The sequence below is a fragment of the Coturnix japonica genome, chromosome 3 (assembly GCF_054131305.1).
Source record: "Coturnix japonica strain WE chromosome 3, WE-NBRP24, whole genome shotgun sequence".
NCBI classification, from domain to species: domain Eukaryota; kingdom Metazoa; phylum Chordata; class Aves; order Galliformes; family Phasianidae; genus Coturnix; species Coturnix japonica.
In genome coordinates, this window is record NC_140665.1 from 78,487,825 (window position 1) to 78,509,368 (window position 21,544).

The following is a 21,544-nucleotide window of genomic DNA, read 5'->3' on the forward strand; positions in this document are numbered from 1 at the left end:
GAGAATGGTTGTCCTCTCTGAGCTTCTTGGGAAAGAGGATGTTTGTTATGCCTTTTTGTTGTGGCTAGTTACCTGCCCAGGGAGAATCTGGCAGGCACAATTGGAAGCTGCAGGCTGTGAAATGCAATCTTGAAGAAAAGTGTTTATGTCACACTAATACGTCTTTCTAAGCTACACTGTTTCTGTGCTGAACAGACTCTAAATCCATAGGCTTTATCAAGACCTTGTTTCTTGTCTTCATGAAAGTTACCTGAGTGTTGCATGAGACATTGTTTAAAAAAAACCACACAATACAAAAACAACAAAAGCAGTGAGTGATGAAGTGGAGAGCAGTATTTAGGAAACATAAAAAGACAGTTAGAAAGGAACCCTCTGCAATGGTGAACACTTCTATTCACTGACAGTTTTGTCACCTAGGTTCCAATCCTCAATCCAGTTATTGATCCCTACCATACCTTCAATTTTTATTTTAATTTTTAAAGTCCTTTTGTATTAAGAACTCCCCTACTCATTTCTGAAATGGTCTTTCATTCCACTGGGCTTTGGAGAATCCAGCAGCTGCTGTGATATTTCATGTGTCACATTTCTCCCTGTTCTGTCTCATAAGTTTCCCATGAACTTCCATCAGTTATTTATCAGTTATTTGATTCAGTCCAAGAAATGGGCTTCTTCCCCCCCACGCCCCAGCTGAATCCATCTGGTTGTGCAGAGGTCTCTAGTTTACTGCAGTTCCAGAAACTGACAGGCATGTCACTCAACTATCACTACTTGTATTGTGGGAAGGTTATTTTCTTGGAAAATATTTGATTTTTCTCTTTTCTTTCTTTTTCTTGAATGTTAGTAAGCTCGAAAATTAAAGGCATCCCGACCACAGAAGCTGTTTTGGATTCTTTTTGAAATCTACAGAGTTTGTAACTTAACCTTGCAGTATTTGCCTAAATGCTGAAACTCAAACTTTGGCTTTCATTATGTAAAAATTTTAGGAATATCCTACCATGGATATAAAAAAATCTCTGGTACAAACTACCACCAGATTGATTGCAGATATATTAGTAAATCAAAAGCTTTTTCTTCAGAAAAGATGTTAAAAATTAAAGAATGGGATTATGTGGGACTTGGAGTCCTACAGTAATATCCTATGGTTTAGGTTGTCATCATATCAGAGGTTCTTTGGTTAATTATACTTCTGATTCCAGCTTCAGATAGTGGTATTTTCTATTTTTTCTAATGCCTAATGGGTCAGATCTGCTTAATTTTCTTTTACTAATTTTGATTAATTTCATTTAATTTAGGGAACAATTGGTCTGCAAGATGGTGACCCATTGGTAAGTTTTGTCCACAGTTTTATTTTTTTATTTTTTTAACCATTTAATGACAACCTTATCCAAGCTATGTGATGACAAAGTGAATGTTTTTCCAGTGTCCCAATGCTTGTCCACCTGGACGCCCAGGACATGCTGGCCTAATGGGAATGAAGGTAAGAGGGATGTGTACAAATATTCCTTACAGAGATACCATTTCAAAACACCAGGGAGAATACATTTTGGCTTCAAAGAAGGGCAGTTTGCTAATGTAAAAAACATTGTAGCAGAGTGAAGGTTTTCTGAATATTTAATACCATAATAGTCTCTTGTCAAAATCTCTTACTGATGCTTTGAATTTTGGAATAAAATTTGTATGTCTTAAATGTCCTGAAGAGATTAGAGTACGTGAGAGATTACTTCATTCACTTTCCTGAGCACTTGAAGTCTGACTCCAGTCTATAAACTTTTGTCTTTCTTCCTGCTGTATTCACTTATTTATTTATTTATTTATTCTGTCTCGATGTGTAACTTTATCAAACAAATTGAATTAAACCCTTTGATTCTTATTCTAAGACATTTAATGTATTCTTTACTGGTTTCTGAAAAGGCTGGTGACTCAAGGAAATTGTTATGTGGTAACCTAAGAAGAAATGCCTAATCTGTTGAGAAATACAGTCCTGTTCAATGTGGGAATTGATGTTCTTGAGGATGGTACTTAATATGTAGTATTAAATGGATAGGTGTGGAAGTTTTGGTGAATGAGGATTTGCAGATGAAGCAGTAGAATTGTATGGAGGAGTCTGTATCTGTTTTATATAACTCTGTATTTTAATGTGAATAGCCTCCAAATACTCCTTTTTGTTTCTACTTTTATTTTAGGGACAGAAAGGCTCAAAAGGAGAATCTGGTGAACCAGGAAAACAAGGTTATAAGGTAAAAAATGAAAACATAAATACAAGGGAATACTACTACTGTCTTAACGATCTAACTGTAGTTTAGCCTATTCTTCAAAAACAAGCATTGGATTTCATTAGAACTACCAATGGTTTTTATGAGAATGTATGAGGAGATACTACTTATCATAATACTAAAATATTAAAAGACACATCTCTATTCTTCATTCCCTGAACTTTGTATTTACTAGAATGCAGAAATCAGTGATGCTATGTATGCTATTATTGCTTTTTTATTTTGATCATTCAAATTTAATTATTATAGAACTTCTAGTCAAATTATTAATAGTAAAACTTCCAAGCACCTAAATACACAAGAATTCTGTTGGCTTACTGTGTAAATTGCTCTGTGGCACAGCTGAGTCATAACAGGAAGAATAACAAGGAAGAATATATTTGAGAGGACAAGTGTAAGATCAGAGGTAAAGACAAATTATTTCTATAATAAAGAGGCCAATTCTGATTCAGCTTGAAGACTGAAATGTGAACTTTCTAGTGGTGTTTAACCTTGTTTGATTTTGGAAAGATTATATCAAAGTTTGGGAAATTTTACATCTCCTTGGTTCATGCTTCAATACTGGTTGAAAAATAAAAAATGGAAAAAATCCTTTCTTGAAACAGCGGTGGCAACAAAAAGCCAAACGAAAGAGCATCCAACCCCACTCTGTTCATAACTATATTGAAAAAAAAATAGTTTCGCTGATCTTTTTTTCCCCTGGGTGTTGAACAGTGGCCTTATGCTTCAAAGTCATTTCATGAAAATTGAACTAGTAGTAAATACTCATTTGCTAGTGTGCACCATTACTGCATGAGAGAGATTATCATGTAAGCAAACTGGAGCTTCACCAGCTGGTGAATGTTTTTACCATTTCAGTTTTCAAAAAATTCTGAAACACAGTGTGGTATTGACAGGCAGATCTAATGGCATATCCAATCCTTTCACATTTATAGGTATGCTTTCATTATACATTTTATCTAGAAGAACAAAAAAGTCTTAAGGCATTAACACTGAAACGGGAAAAAAAGAAAGAGCTCAAGAGTACAATATTATTTTACTTTATCTTTGAGTGTCTTTGGAATTATTTTTTTTTGGATAATAGTAAAATGATGAACTTCAAATAGGACATGGTGACAGAAAACATTAAGTAGTAGATGAACCTTCTGTGTTGAGAGAACAATATCCAAGGTATCAATAATCAACCATGTATTCATTTTGCTTTCCCAGGGTGAAGAAGGAGATCAAGGACCCATCGGTGAAGTTGGAGCTCAAGGCCCTCCAGTAAAGTATTTCCTTTTTGAATAGTGTTATGCATTTGGTTTATTATGTTATATCTATTCTTATTGTAAGAGAATGGATATTACAGAAATTCCATTCATCTTTCTTTTTGTCCTGTCATACTGCTTATGAGTGACAGTAGAATTAGTTAAGTTCATCCAACATTGTTGCATACTTATTTTAAAAAGCACACCACATCTTGAATTTTCTAGTGCTTGAACTGCACAAATAAAACTTTTCCCTTGTTTTCCTTTCCATAATTTTAGTGATGCTTACTTCAGCCTTGAAAAGCTAGTATATATGTTTAACTGTGAAGCTCGGACTTTGCTAAGACTTGGGGAAGAATTGTCTGCCACAGAAGAACAGATATTTTCAATTGAATTTGTATAGTTTACTTTCTAATGGATTCTTATACTTTCTTCTTAGGCACGAAATTATTCATTTAATTCCACTGGTGTCCAGATATGACAGTATTCAGGAATTTACTTTGATGCAAATGACATCCAAATCCTAGATTATGGAATTCTTTGTAAGCACATGGCAACAGAAAATTGTATTAGGAATAGAGAAGGATGAATAATCCTTCTTATATTTGCATCCAAAAAAACATCCCTTGGGCTCTGACCCAGAGAAAGCAGTTGCCTAAGATGCTGCTTCTGCTTTCTGAAGGGCCTGTGTGGTCACAAGCCACTTTGGTAAGGTTCTTATCACTGTGGGGGAAAAAAACACAAAACACATTGAGATCAGAAAACAGTCTGGAACTGATTTGGCTTTCATTTCACTTCACTATTTCACCAGCTGATGACTTCACCAAACAAATTTAAAAAAAAAATTGTTCCTTCTTAAAATATGGGATTTGTAATATATTGAAAATGGTGTCAGATAGGTAATGTATGGAAGAGTGTATGGTCACGCTGTATATTCCCTCCCCCCCCCCCCCCCCCCCCCCCCCCAAGCATTTTTTCTTAAACTAAAGAATAAAAGAATTAGGAATCTGTTCTCTGCAGCAGCACCTAAAATATACCACATCTACATAATGCCTGGATGAGAAGTCTTAGATAAGATATTCCAGTCTGGGAGAGATGTTAGTTTTGATAGAAAACTGTGGATACTGCAGTGTGTGCCTACTTCCACCTCTGGTCTTGAAACAGGTTTTAGACAGTTGACCTCTCTCTTGTTGGGCTGCAGTAAGTTCTGTTGCAGTATCATGCTTTATCTCATATTTCAGACTGACCAAACTTCAATTATTATTAACTTCTAACTTTATTAAGAGCAAGTAAAATGACTCCCTATCTAGTCTGTTCAAGGAGTAGGTTTGCTTATGCTTGACTTAAGTGAATATAGTTTTCTTGTCAGCACAGTTATAGTGCATTCTTCCTTTTGAAAGACATGCGTGTTATGGCTGATGGTGTGGTCTCCATGCAGAAGGAGAGGTCATGTAGTTTCTCTTGAGAAGAGGAATAAGTTGAAAACAGCTATCCCAACTGACTTTTTTTTGATGGAAACTAGTAATAATTATGATGCATTCTGTGGCACTAGAATGTCTGTGAAGTCCAGTGTCTCAGATGGAGGCATATTAACTGAGCACTTGTTCTTAAAAAATCTTGCCCAGTTCTTTTCTATTAAGCCTAAATTCTTTTCTATAAAGCTATAAAGCTTTTGCTTGCATCAGTCCTGTATCACACTTCAGTCAACATAAGTTCTTTTTAAAACTGGGCCTTCATGTATTGCCTCTTGCACAGACTGCACAACTGTGGTAGTTTCAGTCCTTAAAGCATATCTGTGATTGTAGCATTCAGCTAAGTCTCAGTGAGAAGTCAAATTACTATATAAATTTAATATTCAAATATAGTCTTTCTTTTATGCTTAGTAGCAAAATGTAAAGTTTGTGGAACTGTAAGGATACTTCTGTCTGAAAACTAGAGTGGTCATGATGAAAAGATTTAATAGTGATTTGAGCATATGTTTCATTTTCAGGGCATTCTAGGTGTCAGAGGTATAACTGGAATAACAGGACCTAAAGGTAACAAAGTGAGTATAAACCTTTCTTTTCATAAAATGAACTGGATACAAAAGAAATATTCATGAATATTTTCAACCTTACTTAAATTTGTCTTTTTTTTTTTTTTTTTTCCTGCATTTTCTTTCCTATATCAGCTGTATTTCCATAGCTTCTATAGGAAGAAAGATGATGTGATCTTTTTGATTAAGTGCACATACTTTTTCTGCTGTTTATTAAACCATTTTGAACTGTTAATCCAAAACTGTCTGTTACATTTCTCCTGTTATCATCTTGCTAAATCAATATGATCAAAAAGCTGGGAAGGAAAAGTGTATTGCAATCATGCCATGTCTCTTCCTTCAGAACTAAAGTGATGGAAACCTAATTCTGTGACCTTTTATTTTCAGAAACAACAACAGATTTGTCCTGATTATGACTTCTCATGCACGATCCTTTCTAAACTCTGATATTTTCTGAACTATCACTATCTGTACTTTTCTGGCTTTTCAGTGTGTCCTCTGAGTCTTTAAAGTTACTTGCTTACTTTTTTGAGCTGTCTTGCCTACCTGAAGTACTTACTATGTTTGCCAAAGGAATTTATTATTTTCCATAAACCCTTCTGAAAACTATTTTGTTCTCAATTAAAAATTGTAGGGAAGCAATTATATTGTTTGCTTGAAACAATAGAGATAAGAATCTGTAGTGCACTTAAAAAGTTCTGCAATTTTGATTATCATCTTCTATTATCTGATGATAGAATTAGTATTGTTAAGGACAACAGAGGTATTTTCTGAAGCTTTTAGTCTCTCAGAGCTTCACTGTATTGTCTGATGTTATTGTCTTGTTTTGTAGGGAGCTCGTGGCCTTGATGGTGATCCTGGTCCCCAAGGTCTTCCTGGTGCACCTGTAAGTAGAACATCTGTTAGCCAGATGCTACCCAGTCAGGTAGTAAGTCTGTCTGTATATCAGATAAGCCTCTGATTGACCCAATTCAGATGATGAATAAATGACATAATGGTGACATCAAGTCCAGAATCACTTACTGTCCAAAAAATTGCTGTGCAGTTGAACACTTAATCTTTTCAGTATTGTCACCTTGTTGTTTTGAGTGCTACTATGTGATATGTGTGTTAGGGGGACTTGAAATTTTCTTTTCTGGAAAATATTCACTTATTAGAACAAAACCTGTACAAAGCAGTTTGGCTGCTTCCCTCCAAATTAGCTAGAATTCACACTTGGATTGGTCAATAACTGAATGTGTTAGAGAAGTGAGTACTGCACACAGTGCTTAGATGTTTCTGGATTTCTAGAGAATGGCTTCAGCTGAGTTGTTAAAATATGCCTGTGAGATGTGGTTTTAAGAAACTGCATTTTTTTTAGTGTAGCATGAGCTTAAGATGCTGGCTTTAATTGAAAAATGCTCCTTCTATTTTTCTGTTTGTATTACTGGGAAGAATATTTGGGAGATAATAGGTATCATAATTACTGTTATTACTATAATTATCAATGTATGTCTATCAGTATTTTGAGCAACAAATTCTTCAGGCTGCCCATATTAACTGACAATTAAAGAGAATCCTTTGTGTAATGTGGTATAAAATGAAATCCCCATAACATGAAGTCAAGGCCTGGTTTGTCCTTTCATAGTCAGCCATACAACTATATGCTCTTATGTGTGGTAAGAACCAGCAGTGCTTTCTGCAGTTCTAGGAAACAAGATAATGCTAATTCTCTGTGCATGTTTTGTGTACTGTACAGTGCAAGTCCTGTAAATTCTATTTATCCTCATGTGAGACAGTTTCAGGATCCTCCTGTGAAAATACTGCAGAGCGGCTTTGCAGACAGTGCCCTTGTCCCCTTAGCTGCTGAGGTTCCTGGTGGCTGTTATATGCACTATGCTATGTCAGTCTGCATGGTGAAAAGCAGAAGGCGAGCGTGGATTCAGTTTTTCTTAAACAGTCACACATGCATAAAAGACACTGTAGGTAAATCCTATTAAAAGAATGAGGGATCTCTGTATACAGATTCTAAAGCCCAGCTAAACTCTGAAATTGGGTAGCCACAGGACTAAAGAGACCACAGAAAGATTTTATTCACTAGAATGAATTAGACTGTTGGTTTTAGTTGATGAATACAAGTAATTTTACATTGATTCATTGCTTATTTTATTTATTTATTTATCTATTTATTTATTTATTTAATTTAGGGGGATCAAGGACAGAGAGGTCCACTGGGAGAAGAGGGTCCAAAGGGAGAAAGAGTAAGTACAAATTTCAAATGATATTGACTGGCAGATATTGAGTGTGTCAATCATACTTTACATTTATAAGATGTATGTAGCCAAACTTGCATATATGAATAAGTATTGGTTAATATTCTTTGCACCTATCGTTTCATTTATTTTTATTCTTCAAAACTATTGTTCTTAGGGTCCTCAAGGGACAAGAGGAATAAATGGTCTCCCTGGACCTAAAGGAGAGTCTGTATGTATATTTCATTATTTTTATTGTATTACACACATTTATATAGCAAAGTAGTTGAGTGCAACATCTCCAACAATATGATTATTTTGGTTTTCAAGGGCTTGCCAGGAGTTGATGGCCGGGAAGGTATCCCTGGAATGCCCGGAGCAAAGGTAGGGTGCAGCTGGCATGCTTTTAATTTATGTAGGTTTGGTACTGCTCTAAATTTGTTCAGCTCTATGGCTTTTTATTGTGTCACTGCCCATGACTTTATGCACATAAGGTTATTAAATAAAAGTTCTCATCCTCCAGTTCAAAATGTTTTTCAGCTCTGTGTTCCAGAAGAAAAGTATTCTTTTAGCTTTGATTTGCATGTATTACAAGTTAAAATGTTTTTCAGGGTGAACCAGGAAAACCCGGTGCTCCTGGTGACACAGGACCTCAGGGATTGCCAGTAAGTGTCTGCTGTTTTTCTTTCGGAAGTTAGATGCTACTGAAACCACAGAAAAGCTGACTTTTGCACTCCTGCTGGAGTAACTTGAATGAAAACCTGAGCAACTGATGAACGAAGAGTAAATCTAGTGCAAGGATAAATTCTGCTTTGTGTATCCAAAATTGCTCTACACAAAAATTTTAATCTCCTTGTGTTACTGTAGAGAAGAACTGTGTACAAAAATGTGTGGCCAGTGTGCAGTTCTCCTGTGGTTTCTTTTATGTGAGTTCTTTTTGATATTTTTATATGATCTCACAATTAGAGCTGGTTGAGAATTAGGATTGCTCAGGTTGGAAAAGACCTTCAAGATCACAGAGTTCAACCACAACCTAACCATACTACCCTAGCTCTAACAACCCATCACTAAATCATGTCCCTAAGCACCACATCCAAATTGTTTTCAAACACTTCCAGGGATGGTGACTCAACCACCTCCCTGGGGAGCCTATTCCAGTGCTTATCAATCCTTTCTGTAAGGAAGTGTTTCCTGATATCCAACCTAAACTTACACTGGTGCAGCTTGAGGACATTTTCCCTCATCCTGTCACCTGTCACCAGTGAGAAGAGGCCAGCCCCACTCTCACTGTAAGCGCCTTTCAGGTACTTGAAGAGACCAATAAAGTCTCCCCCTCTGCCCCTCTTCTTCCCCAGACTAAACAGCCACTCCTTGTAGGGCATGTTCTCCAGGTACTACACAGGCCTTGTTGCCCTTCTTTGGACAACCTTTTGAGGTGCACACAACTTTCCAGAGTGAGCTGGAGGAGCTGACCTCCTAGTCTAGCATGCCCCAGTGAACAATTGCCTCATTTTTATATTCTGCTGGACCAGAATATCTGGAATACATCACCTGTTTTTCTCCAAAGAAATATTTTCTAGTGTACATCCCTTTAGTGTTGTTGTAGGGTATTAGAAGCGTTTTGGGACTATTTTTGAAGTTATGCCTCTTATGTCTACTGAATATGTTTAAAAACTCTGCCAGTTGTCAGAAGCCAGGTAGAAACTTGATTGAAACATTTTGCTGTTTGAGTAATTGCTGTGAGTATATAGTGAAGATGTATTAAAACAGAATTGGAAGTCAATTTGTAAAATGAACTCTTGCTCAGGTGAGGAGGGAGGGTATGAAACGTATACAAGAAGTATTTGTTAGTCTCCCCACCTCTAGTATTAGGACACTAGGGTGAAGAACTATTTTGAATTTAAGCCAGAAAAAATCATGTCTCATCACTATTCCATGCTGTTTTTGCCAGTTTATGGAATTCCCCATGACTGTTACTTTCTGAACCGGAAGAATTCAAGCTTGTCCATCATTGGATAAAAGTGCTTTGATACAGTGTAAGAGGATTAGGAATACATCAATGTGAGACACCAGTTATTTAACACTGTTTCCAATCCCCTTAACAACAAATAAACACTTTAAACGTTATTTCCTTTAGGGTTTACCAGGCTCTCCAGGTATGAAAGGGATTCCTGGCCCAAAGGTAAATCATATTAAGCATTCACTTTCTAATAAGGTTGTAATTGTGTTTGTAAAGTTTTAAAGCACCCAGTTAATTTTTCATTGTGATAAGTGACAAACTTTTGGCTCAAAGAATCAAGTAGATTCTTTTGTCATTTGTAGTTTCATGGTTTTTTTGATGATTCTTTTCTGTATGATCTGTTTGTGATGATTCCTGGTGCTAAAGAATAGTAAAAAGGCCAATTCCTTTTAAATCATTGAAGTCATTGCTAGAGGTTATGTGCGACATGGGTACCTCAGAACAGTTTGAAATAAATATTCTTCTTATTAAGAGATTCCTTATTACTCTGATAAGTTGATTGAACAACAGAGGTCGTTGTCTCCAACTATAAGAAAATGGCAACACCAATTACAATTTTGCTTAAAAAATCATATGACTGAGAGTATGGAATATTTAACATTAAGAAGTTGGAGTCAGATTTTAGCAAATTAAATGAAATCTAGATTAAGGTCTGAATTTGAACTGAAATTACCAGGTGTTCTATTATCCATTTGTGATTTGAGAGTGGCTAGCAAGTCTATTTGGCAACTTTAAGCACAAATTCAACTAAGTATTAAAATAATCTGACTTCTGAAAAATTCTACAGAAGGCATTAAGTAAAAGTTAAACTAAAACTAGGATAAAGGTGAAAGTTAAAAATTAATAAATACAACAAAAAAAGAAAAGCTTATTCTTGTTGTTTTTTTTTTTTTTTTTTTTTTTTTTTTTTTTTTTTGTCCTACAGGGTAATAGAGGTCCTCCTGGAGTGCCAGGTTTGATGGGAAATTCTGGCAAACCGGTAAGACCATTAAACCTATTCAAAAGATTTAGGAAAAAATGAGAATCTTGCTTTATGTAAAGAGTTGTTTTTCAAATGTGTTGCATAATTCCTATCCCCAAAACAGGGTGAACAGGGACCGGAGGGGGAAGCAGGTCCAACAGGACCCAGGGGGCCACCGGTAAGTATTGAATACATTTCTAACTGAGTGCATTTAGTACAGAAGTGTCCCAAGTTACTGTTGCTCCTAACCACCAGTTACAGATATTATTCAGTTCAAGTGATACTTTTTAATGTAAATACTATTTTTATTTATTTATTTTTAATCTTTGACCTATACCAGGTGGATGGGCATCGTCATGCAGAGAAACCCATAAACACATCTCAGAACTATTTTTGGCTTTTATTATAAATTAAATTCTGAACCTTTGTTTACATTTTTCTGGTCTCTCTTCAGCTAGGATGGATTTTTTTTCTTCAGAGTTTCTGATATAGTACTAAGTTTTTAGTTCTATTAGAAAAACAATGTTGCTAACACACTAATGTTTATAGCTTCTGCTAAGCAGTGCTGTACAGAGCCAAGGTCATTCTCAGTGAAGGGCCTGAGGAGTTGGGAGGGAACAGAATTAGTACAGCTGATTTAAATTTGCCAAAGGGATATTCCATACTATACAGCATCACATAGAAGGAGTTTAGAAGGGGTTGGAAGTGTATCTTGCTCTTTTCTACTGCTTGGGGGGCATGCTGGGCATTGGTTGGTACTGATGAACAATTGCTTGTGCATCACTTGTTACATACATTTTATATATATATACATAATATATGTGTATATATATTGTTATAACTATTATCCTTTTCCTTTTCTCTGTCTTAGTAAGTACTTCTACCTGGTTCTCTCCAGTGTCTCACCAAAAGCTGGGAGTGAGTAAATGACTGTGCTGTGCTGAGCCATCTACTGGTTTAAACCACAACACAGTCTGTTTTTAAATAGTCTGAGCTAAATCCTGAACAGAGGGAATGAGGGTGGTTTGTGATGGAAAACTAGAATTGAACTGCAGTTCTTTCACTGCAACTGTCAACTTCTGCAACTGACACTGAAAAGCTTGAATACATTAGCTATCAGTAGATCACTTACCCTTTTATTTGACTGTTAAAGCTATAAAAAGTTACATGCTGAGACTATATGTTACAGAATTTGGACCAAAGATTCAGAATATGGCTGTTGTTGTTGCTAGAACTTATTTTTAGTGCAAATAACATGAACACGAGGAATAGCATGGAGGAAAGGTAGTTGTCTGTCCTCCGTTGGAAAGAAAATGACTGGAGACTTCTTTGGCCCCATTTGTCAACTGGCATGATATGGCTTACCTTCATACTGCTATAATCTATAAACACCAACCCCCTCATATTCAGGAATAGGTTCTCAGTTTGCATGCTGGAAATATTCTTATGCCTGTGTACCCAAGACTGTTCCTGGGCATTGTCTAGGAAATCATGAAGTGGCTTGAGCCAAACCATTTATCATTGGTGATGGTGGGGTGATGCTTGGGCCTGTACCTTGGCCCTTCCTGGTTTGCATTATGAATGAAACTGATGTGAAGTGTAGCATTTATCTCTACTTAGAAACACTTTTGTTTTACTAGCATGGATTAAAGTCACATGAGACTGTTCTAACTTCCCTTTTTCTGTTAATCCTCATGGGGAGGATGAAGGGATCAGGGATTCAAAGAAAAGTTTGATATAGCAAAATGCAATCTGACTGCACTGATAGGACTCACAAGGTTCGGGGCTCTATAAGCTGTTGCTGTTCAGGCTTCTCTCTTACCACTGATACTGTAGTGCTACTTTCCTGGAAGCTGCTGTGCTTCTGGTATTGTATGTAAGTGATTTACTCTTGCAATTGTAGGAATATCCTCATACATGGTTTAGGGAATTACTGTCTGGGATGTATTTGTAAGAGTATTTTATGTCTCGGAAGTATATTTTCTGAATTCTGTCTTTAAACATGAAGTAACAGTCTTAGTTTTCTTCTATTTTCTTCTATCTTTGCATTTTTATGTGCCAATTAATTCATAAGATCACATGGATTTTAAACTGAAACTTTGCATGAGTGCTGATGTGCCTACAGCTATTTATGAGTAGTATATAAAGGGGATTATAGAAGCATATGCTCAATAGAGTGGAAGACAGTATCTCAAGCTACCCATATCTGCAACTCATAAACATTTAAGTTTGTTGTTTGTGTTGAAAAGTGTTGCATGTATCCTTTTTTTTTTTTTTTTTAAATATTCTTCTTCAGTTAATATTTTGTATACTTGTAACAGGAATAAGAGTTATAACTGAATCAAACCTAAGTAATTGCCCACTCTGATAATGCTAGGTAATCTGCTGAACTATGCTTTTAATCCTCTCAATGTGAACATGAATTTACAAAATCAGCAGTCCGAAAAACAGGAGCTGACATGCAAGGTTAATTATTTGTAACCCTGTAGTCAGACAAAAACATCTAATGCAGATTAAATACAATGAAGTTTCTGTTTATATCTCTAGAGACCAGCAAGACATCTGGATAACTTACCATTACTTTCTTTGTCATTACAAAGTGCACTCGTTTCAGAAAACGTGAAGATTTAAGCAAAATCATAGAAACTAAAAATTTAGTCAATATAAAAAGGAGAAAGAAAATGCATTACTGATAATAATGCAAATTTGCACATAGAGTATTAAATATTATCCTACTCATCAGGTTAAAAAGAGCCTTGAATCCACCTTCCAACTACAGGGAACGTATTGCTGGGATAGCTCTGTTTTTCTTTGGGAGTACAGGAAGGACATCTCTTCAATGCAGAAAATTGAAATGAGGATTATTTTTGTTCAGGAAGAGCAAAATGTTGGATTATTGAACCTCAGTAAGATCTGGTCCAAGCTGAGTTTGTATTTATTTTCAGTGCTGAATAAAGACTATTTTCCTTCTGCAGTAAGTATATGCAGTGGGTGAATTTAAGTCTCTGCTTCAAGGACTCTGCCTTTACATTTCCAGGAAAAAAGAATATGCCAGCTAAATAATTATTTTTCAAGTTTAGAAGGTGACCTTTTTTCTTTTTTTGTAATTTTTCAGATTTTGACATTTTCTCACAACTTCCGAGGTTGCCAATTTCTGACCAGTTTCATTCCCAAACACTTTCAAATCCTGAAGATTTTCTAGTGTTTTTCTTCTCCTTTTCCTTCCTATTTTTAATTCTCTTTAATGTTCACCTCAGTTCATTTCTTTCTCCTTTACCTTTTGCTCCATTTCACTCTTGCTAGTAGAATACTCTTGCAGAAGTAAAGAGAGGATGGACTTCTTCTTCGGAGTTGGAAAACTCTTAATATTTTGGAGGTTATGGAGAAGAACTTCATTTCTGTAGTGCTGCGTAGTAGCAGCCACATAGGGATCCTCTTCCTGCTCTCATTTCACTTACCTGTGCTTCTACTTCACTACTGAGAAAAGACAGCATGGCTGGTAGTTCCAGAAGCGCCAACACTCTGATGTGGAGGTCTGTGTGGTAATAACAAGGCTCACTGCTAGAGTGGACTGCCAACTGGTATCAAAGGCGTATATTATATTAAAACATTGCTTGGCTGTTCTGAATCAGCTACTTGCAAAAGATAACTTTTTAAGAGAAAATTTAATTTCAGCATCATGGAACTATTAAACTTTCATCAGTGACTGAGTTCATGGGGAAAATATAGTACCTGTCTACAGTTTCCAAAATGCTGCAGCATGCTCTGGCACAAGTCGTGCTATTTCAGTGCAGTTTTCATTATTAAGTAACTGTTGTAATGTAATTGAAATGTCAAAATTTTGGCCTCTTGCAAGTCTGTAAATGTTTGCAATTTCATAGTGAAGATATTAAGTCACAGAAAACAAGATAGATCAATCTAATAAAAAATAAGAAAACTCACACTGGGAGATCCTTAGCTGACCACATCTCTCCTTAGAAGAAAAATGTTTTCAGAAGTACCACTTTATTCAATCATCCTTTTTCCTTGGTAAACTTAAATTGGCAACTGAGAGGGGAAAAAAAGAAAGAGTTATATTGTTTCTTTAGCAGAGCAAAACAGAAAACTGGATAAACATGTAAATTTTGTCTTTTGTTTCTAAATCAAATTCAATTCAAATTATTTTTGTCTGCTAGCTTGGTTTCATTCATGTTATAGTTGCCAATCCAAGTAATTACCAAATTCATTTCTGATTTCAGTTTTCCTAAGCCAGTTATCCTGGCAGGTGTCCTGAAGGAAGCAAATCTCAAACATCAGCATGTCATTCCTAATCAGTGGAACATAGCCATGCTTCCCGAGCTGCTTTAATACCTCTTTTCTTTCATTTACTTATTTTTTCCTTCTCTCTATTTGTTGAGACATAGTAAGCTTTAGTTTCTCATGTTTTATTTACAGGAAATACAGCCACTTCCTCCCCTCTCCCCATTTTTATCCTCTGTTTCTCTTCAGCTGTTTAACCTTTAAATCTCTTATCTTAGGAAAATATAAATTCCATCCTATGGTTTTGAAGTGAAAAGAGAGCTTGGACCTTAAAGTTCAATACTTGCTGAGTAAATTGAGAACATTGATGCATATGCACACGAACATGTTTTTGAGAAAGTATTTATGATGTGATGCATATTTTCCTAACATCAGCAGCAAAGTTTGAGTGTCAGCTTCATAAAATTTTATACCATACCTGCTTATGAGACACTTTCAGCTATGAGTTAGAGCAAATATTCAGACTGCCTGGGCTGACTTACTGTCTGGAGATGCTTGTGTTTCTCTGTTCATTGGGAAGAAACAGCTTAGAAAATAGCTTGATTTGATGCTGAAATGTCAAGTGACCTAAGTGTAAATGAGAATACTGTTTTCAGCATCTCAGATAACTTTCAACCTAATAATTTTCTGGGTCTTAAACAATATTTGTCCTTGTCTGACCTACCCTGAAGTGCATATTCCATTACCTTAACAATTATAATTAAAGTCTAGTATTACTGGGCATGTTTTGTATGTATAATTTCTATGGTGTTTCTACAAGTGGTGAGTCATAATTTATATCTAAAGGAGTTAATGTTTCATAGTTTATGGCACAATCAAAAGAGCAATGTAGATTTCCATCCTGCCAGATATGCTTTGTTACAAGTAAACCTAAGACATTAGGTGAATGTAACTATACCATCCTGGAAGCAGTCAAGGCCAGGCTGAATGGGGCCTTGGGCAACCTCCTTCCTACCTGAAGGGAGGTTGTGGTGATGTGGGGTTCAGCCTCTTGCCAGTTCTCCTGGGTAACTAGTGATAGAACAAGAGGGATTGTCCTCAAGTTGCATTGGGGAAGGGGATGGGGGTGGGGAGATGGGTGGATTTCAGGCTGGATATTAGGAAAAATTTCTTCTCTGAAAGAATGGTCAGGTGCTGAAATGGGCTGCCCAGGGTGGTGGAGGTGGAGTCTCCATTCCTGGAGATGTACAAGAAACGTTTAGATGCACTAAAGGACATGGTTTACTGGGGAATTACTGGTGATAGGAGGACAGCTGGATGAGATCCTGGGGGTCTTTTTCAGTCTTGGTGATTCTATGATTCTATGAATAGCTCTGTGAGAGTCTCAAACCATTGCCATTTCAGTCGTGTATAGTAACCTGGGGGAAGCTTTATGGTCTTTTAAGTTATGCCACAGGCCGAGGGGATTCCTGTTTGTTCTTTGGTTTACAGTTCCTCTCTTATTCTATAAAACACATCACCTGTAGGTCCTCCCATGTTGGCCCTTGGTTTGTCATAATCTGTCCTTACAGACACAATGCCGTCATTCATGAGAAACATGCAGTTAGCTACATGCTATACTTTTGAATTGTGGTTTTCTGTTCTTTTTTACCATTTCAGAAAAACACTGTTTGGAGAAGTACCTATAGTGCCTGTTTAGCAAAGGATTTTTTACATTTAATGTAAAATTAAGGATTTGATTGTATTCTTTTTGACCTGCAGAAACTTTGATGTTCTTAAGACATTTATAAGGAGTTAAATCCTATGGGAGGAAGATTTTGTTTTATGGCTATATAGCATTCAGAAATGAATGGTATGACATACACAAGGAGAAAACTTCTAATACTGATCATATTTTTCATCCTTCTCTTTCCTGCATCAGAAACATAATAGTATTCTGGGTCAGAGATGTACTACTGAATTATGTAATTAAAAAACAGATTTTCAGAAGTGCATTTTCAGAATACTAAAATGAAGGGGATTTGAGGGGCTTTTTTGTTCTTTTTTCTTTCTTTTGGCTTTTTTTTTTTTTTTTTTTTTTTTTTTTTTTAAATTTGAAGGGACTTCTAGAAATTGTACAAGAAGTACTTGAAAAGGACAGTGACTGTAGCATGATAGGATATTTTGGAGGAGATGCATGGAAGTCTGTCTGTGTTTGTTTCTCTGATTTCTCCAGGATACTTAATTACTTCTGGAATTGTACGATTCAATTCTTCCTTTATGACTGGGTGTAAAACACATTTTTAAGTCTCCTTTTATTGTTTAGTGTGTTACAAAATTTTCCTTACTATTAAGAAAATAGTTATATTTGAAATTATGCATTGTATACGTTACTAAAATTCTTAAATCTGCGTTTATTCAAAGTTTTCTAAACTATATATACAGCATGTTATCTACATGCATACCTAGTAACTTTTATTCATGGTATTTTATGAACTTAAATTATACATTATGTTTTTATAGCAAGTACTACTCGTGTATTTACTAATTATGTGGATTAGAGAAGGGTCTCAAGTGAGATATACACTTGTATTAAGTCAGTGTTTCAATTTATCAGTACAGGGAAAGTAGAAAGCTTATTAAGCTGTCCTAAAATGTTTGGTCACAAGAGACAACCCTTTGAGAAACGTACTTTATTTCAAAAATACCTTAGAAAAATTGATTCTAGGTCAGGTTTACCCATAATATATACTCAAATGGCTGTATTAAAACACGAGTTATAGCACCAATGTGTATATTCTGAATGTATTAACATATTTGAAATGAAGGTATAAAGTAAAAATCCAGTTAAGAGCATATTTATACTTATCACTGATGTGAATGGGGATTTTAAAAGTTTTCCCTTCCCTGTAACAGTCTACATACATAGACAAGCATTTTTACCTATGTGCATTTGCTAAGCATGACTTATGCATACATTTGTCAGCTTTGTCAATCACAATGTGGCATCATGGGCTCTCAGATTTTAGAAACGGCGTTTAAAAAGTAAAAAGAAAAATATATGCTGATCTGATGTTTTCTGATATGTGTGTAGAGCTTGTAGATCATGCTTAATTGTGGTCATTTCTCACAATGCCCATTAGAACTGTCTTATTAGTGAGATATGAGCATTCCTAACAGGTAACTTTCATGTGCAGACCCATGAAAGAGACTTTATTTTGAATAATTGCTCATCAGAATTAATTAGTTGAATCATTGAATCATCTAATACTAACTAATTATTGTGTGCCATTGTAACTTAATAATTTTTGCATTTCTCAGTCTTTCATTATTTGTAATGCACTTATTTTTTTTTGCAGTAATAAACATAAATCTTGTTTAAAGCTACTGGATAGTATAACTCTCTAACCATTAAGAAAAAAATCATGCTGTATTCCCAGTTTGCCAGGAATATTTTGGGAGGTAACAGTGTCCTTCTGTTTCCTATAAGGGTAGCAGAGGAGAGCCAGGTCCTGCAGGCCCTCCAGGTTTACCAGGGAAATGGGTAAGCAGTTCATTTCCATATTCAGTGCTTGTGTTTATTTCCAAGAGGCTGTAGTATCAACTGGAATGACACTTAGCCATTCATCTATGCAGGGAGCTGAAAATAATGTTGAAACGAGTGATTGTTGAGTTTCTTTTTCAGTCCTCTCCAACTGTGCTAGTATTAGCAAATGTTGTTTTGAAGCATATGGAGATACGTGACTTTTTCTACTACTTAAAAAAAAAAAGTCTCAGTGATGTGAGAAGTTGGGTTGTGCACCCCTATGTGGTCTGTGTGTAGTTGGGGAACAGGAACAGGGAAAGTCTTTCTGCTAACAGCTACATGAAGCTATCAAATGGAGCAGATTATGAATGCCACCTTTTACTACTGCTCCAGCAGTATTTATACAATAACTGTCAGAAGCAGAGCTGGGAAGGTTTTGGTTGAAAGAGCCTGCTGTTACAGGGGAATGCATAAATCACAGAGTGTAAGATCTTAGAAAGTATTTGTAAGGGAACCAGGCTGCAGCTGAAGGACTGAAGGGTGGAAAGTCCTGTTAGCCATTTCTCTCATGTTTGCAATAAAATTATATTAAGATGTTGTTCAAAAGGATGTATTTTGGATCAACTCTAGTTTGATCAGATAATCTTCTTCAATCAGATTGACGCCGTACTGGGAATAAGATTCGAACCATCTCTTTGTAATGGTATGGCTCTGTTGTTTATTCTAGAACAGACTGGGAAAGTTTACATCCTTAATTTGTTTTCACAGGGTCCCCAGGGTGACATTGGACTTCCTGGACTACCAGGTCCTCCAGGCCTACCTGGTGGTAAGGGTGACCGGGTAAGAACAGTGCTCATATGTACAGTCTGCGCTTTGACATGAGAAGTAAATACATTAATTTGGGCATAGTTTGTAGTTTTTTGCATGAATTCATGTCTGGTTGCTTCTTTAGAATGTAGATTTGTTAGGTGTTATGTAGGGCCCATTATATACTTATAAGTATTCTAAGTATTATAAACTTATAAGATCATAAGATATATGGAGAATTTTATGACAGAACTTATGAGATTTAGTTACCTAAAATTATAAGTGTTTGTTTGTCTATTTATTTAGAATTTGAAACATTCGGGGGCTTAAACCACAGTAAAAATCATTGGCTCAATGGCTCAGACAGATCTGAATGTGTGAATCAGTCTCTCTGGTCACTAATGAACTATGTGGAATTTCATCCCAGTTCTACAGTAGATACAGTGTCTTTTACGTATGTTTAGGATCTGCTATAGTAATGCACTGAGTAATGCAGTTATTGAGACACCTGTGTATGCAGACACAATTACAGGATCTAAATAGCTCCAGTAGTATTTTGTTGAAGAGAAAAATTGGGCTTCTGCAAGAAGATATCCCAATTTGCTGATCAGATGTCAATAAAGACTTTATGTAGAAACTAAAATGTCATTGATCTTCTCTTCTTAATAGGAGTCTAGTAAGGATATAATTCATCCTTTCTATTTCAAGCATCTACTTCACGTTAAATGAATTGCACTTTAAAGTTCCTCTTACTTTCCTCTACAATCAGGGAAGCACAAGGCTCTTAGTGTTAGTATCACTGCTCTAGATATCTTTCCTTGTATGGGGGAATCCTGCCCTTGTTTTGCCCCACATATGCAGTAAATCAGGGCTTGCAGTTGCTTTTGTCAGGTTTCTAAAGCTGCTCAGGTACCTAAAAATGTTTCAAGGTGGTCTGTTGTCCTTAAAATATTTCTTCATGTGGACTTTTTTTTTTTTTTTTTTTTTAATGTTTAGATTAGAGACATGTTTCTAGTAAAATGTAAGTTCATACAAATAACCTTTCTTATTAGACTGGAAATGATTTATACATTAATCTCTTGCTGAGGGAGAATGAAAACACTTAGAGAAGCAAATATGGAAGGAATTTATTATCTGTTGCAGTGCTGTCATCCTCCTTCCAAAGATGCCTGTTTCTCATCATCAGTCATATAAAGGGTCTTGACTTTTAGGATAAAAACAGAGTGTAGATGCTGTGTATACAGCCATTCAGATTTAGGCTACAGACAGGAGATTTCTTTTATCTAACTAGCAGTTGACAGTAACTTCTTCCTGGAATTTGTTTTTGTATTCTAGGGTCAACTTCATGCCCAGTGCGAGCATCTGAAAGTCCAGAAAGCTGCCCTAGTCTCATTCTGTAACTGATATTTACCTTTTTAGTTTTGAGATACATGTTATCTGAACTTGCTTGTCCTTGGTTTAGTTTTTTCTTCAGTCCCATAGAGACTGGAGTGAACTTTTTGCATCAGGCTTGACGTGGTAAGAGCTTTGCCAGGATGTACAGCAAGTCACAAGGCTAAAAAATGATCACACCATGCCACTCTATTATTTCTCTACCCTGCTCAACCTGCACCTGCATCTGGTTCTACCTATGCTAGTAAATTAAATGGTACCACACTAAGACCCAGACCTTGATGCTCCTTGACTTGTTTCTCAAATAAGTTCCTTTATGCTGTTAAATAATGCAGCCTCTATAAAAAATTCTTAAGCATGATTTGGGGGGGATTTTTACAAATAGATAAATAGTATGTCAAAAAAGTAAGAATTTTCATAGTCTGACATCTTACCCCATTGTCTCAGTGGAAATTTTGGGAGACAATGTAATAGGTTCAGATTTTTTCAGCTGTGATTTTTATGCTTTCTGATGCAAATATTGTGGATCACGTTGCACAAAAGCAAAAGCTTCTCTCATGTTCATCATCTATTTGCAGCTCTGTTTCCCAAAAGAGAAGTAGAGAAAAACAACACAAAGACCACTAGGTTAGGTTGGAAATCAATGTCTTTTTGTTTGAGTAATTGGAAAACCTTAATAAGGTGTGATTTTGAGAATACTTTAGACAAAATGGTTTCTGTGTTGCTTGACAGAGTCTGAATGTTAAATAGGTCTGTGGTTTCCACTGCTTAGCTTAGTGGATAATTTAGTATTGGCTCTTCGTCCTTGTCAACATGAGGACAAATCTGAATTTG

The 21,544-nt window shown here is 35.9% G+C and overlaps 1 protein-coding gene across 2 annotated transcripts in view; it reads left to right on the forward strand.

Annotated features, from left to right (window-relative positions):
* COL9A1 (collagen type IX alpha 1 chain) overlaps window positions 1-21,544 on the forward strand; it is a 60,834-nt gene that overhangs the window by 26,181 nt on the left and 13,109 nt on the right. For both annotated transcript variants that reach the window (XM_015859124.2, XM_015859125.3), the window contains 15 exons: window positions 1,293-1,325; window positions 1,421-1,477; window positions 2,184-2,237; window positions 3,483-3,536; window positions 5,511-5,564; window positions 6,388-6,441; window positions 7,742-7,795; window positions 7,965-8,018; window positions 8,117-8,170; window positions 8,398-8,451; window positions 9,924-9,968; window positions 10,732-10,785; window positions 10,892-10,945; window positions 18,476-18,529; window positions 19,280-19,351. In XM_015859124.2, the coding sequence (XP_015714610.2) occupies window positions 1,293-1,325; window positions 1,421-1,477; window positions 2,184-2,237; window positions 3,483-3,536; window positions 5,511-5,564; window positions 6,388-6,441; window positions 7,742-7,795; window positions 7,965-8,018; window positions 8,117-8,170; window positions 8,398-8,451; window positions 9,924-9,968; window positions 10,732-10,785; window positions 10,892-10,945; window positions 18,476-18,529; window positions 19,280-19,351 (801 nt within the window). The remainder of the gene's footprint in view (window positions 1-1,292; window positions 1,326-1,420; window positions 1,478-2,183; window positions 2,238-3,482; window positions 3,537-5,510; window positions 5,565-6,387; window positions 6,442-7,741; window positions 7,796-7,964; window positions 8,019-8,116; window positions 8,171-8,397; window positions 8,452-9,923; window positions 9,969-10,731; window positions 10,786-10,891; window positions 10,946-18,475; window positions 18,530-19,279; window positions 19,352-21,544) is intronic.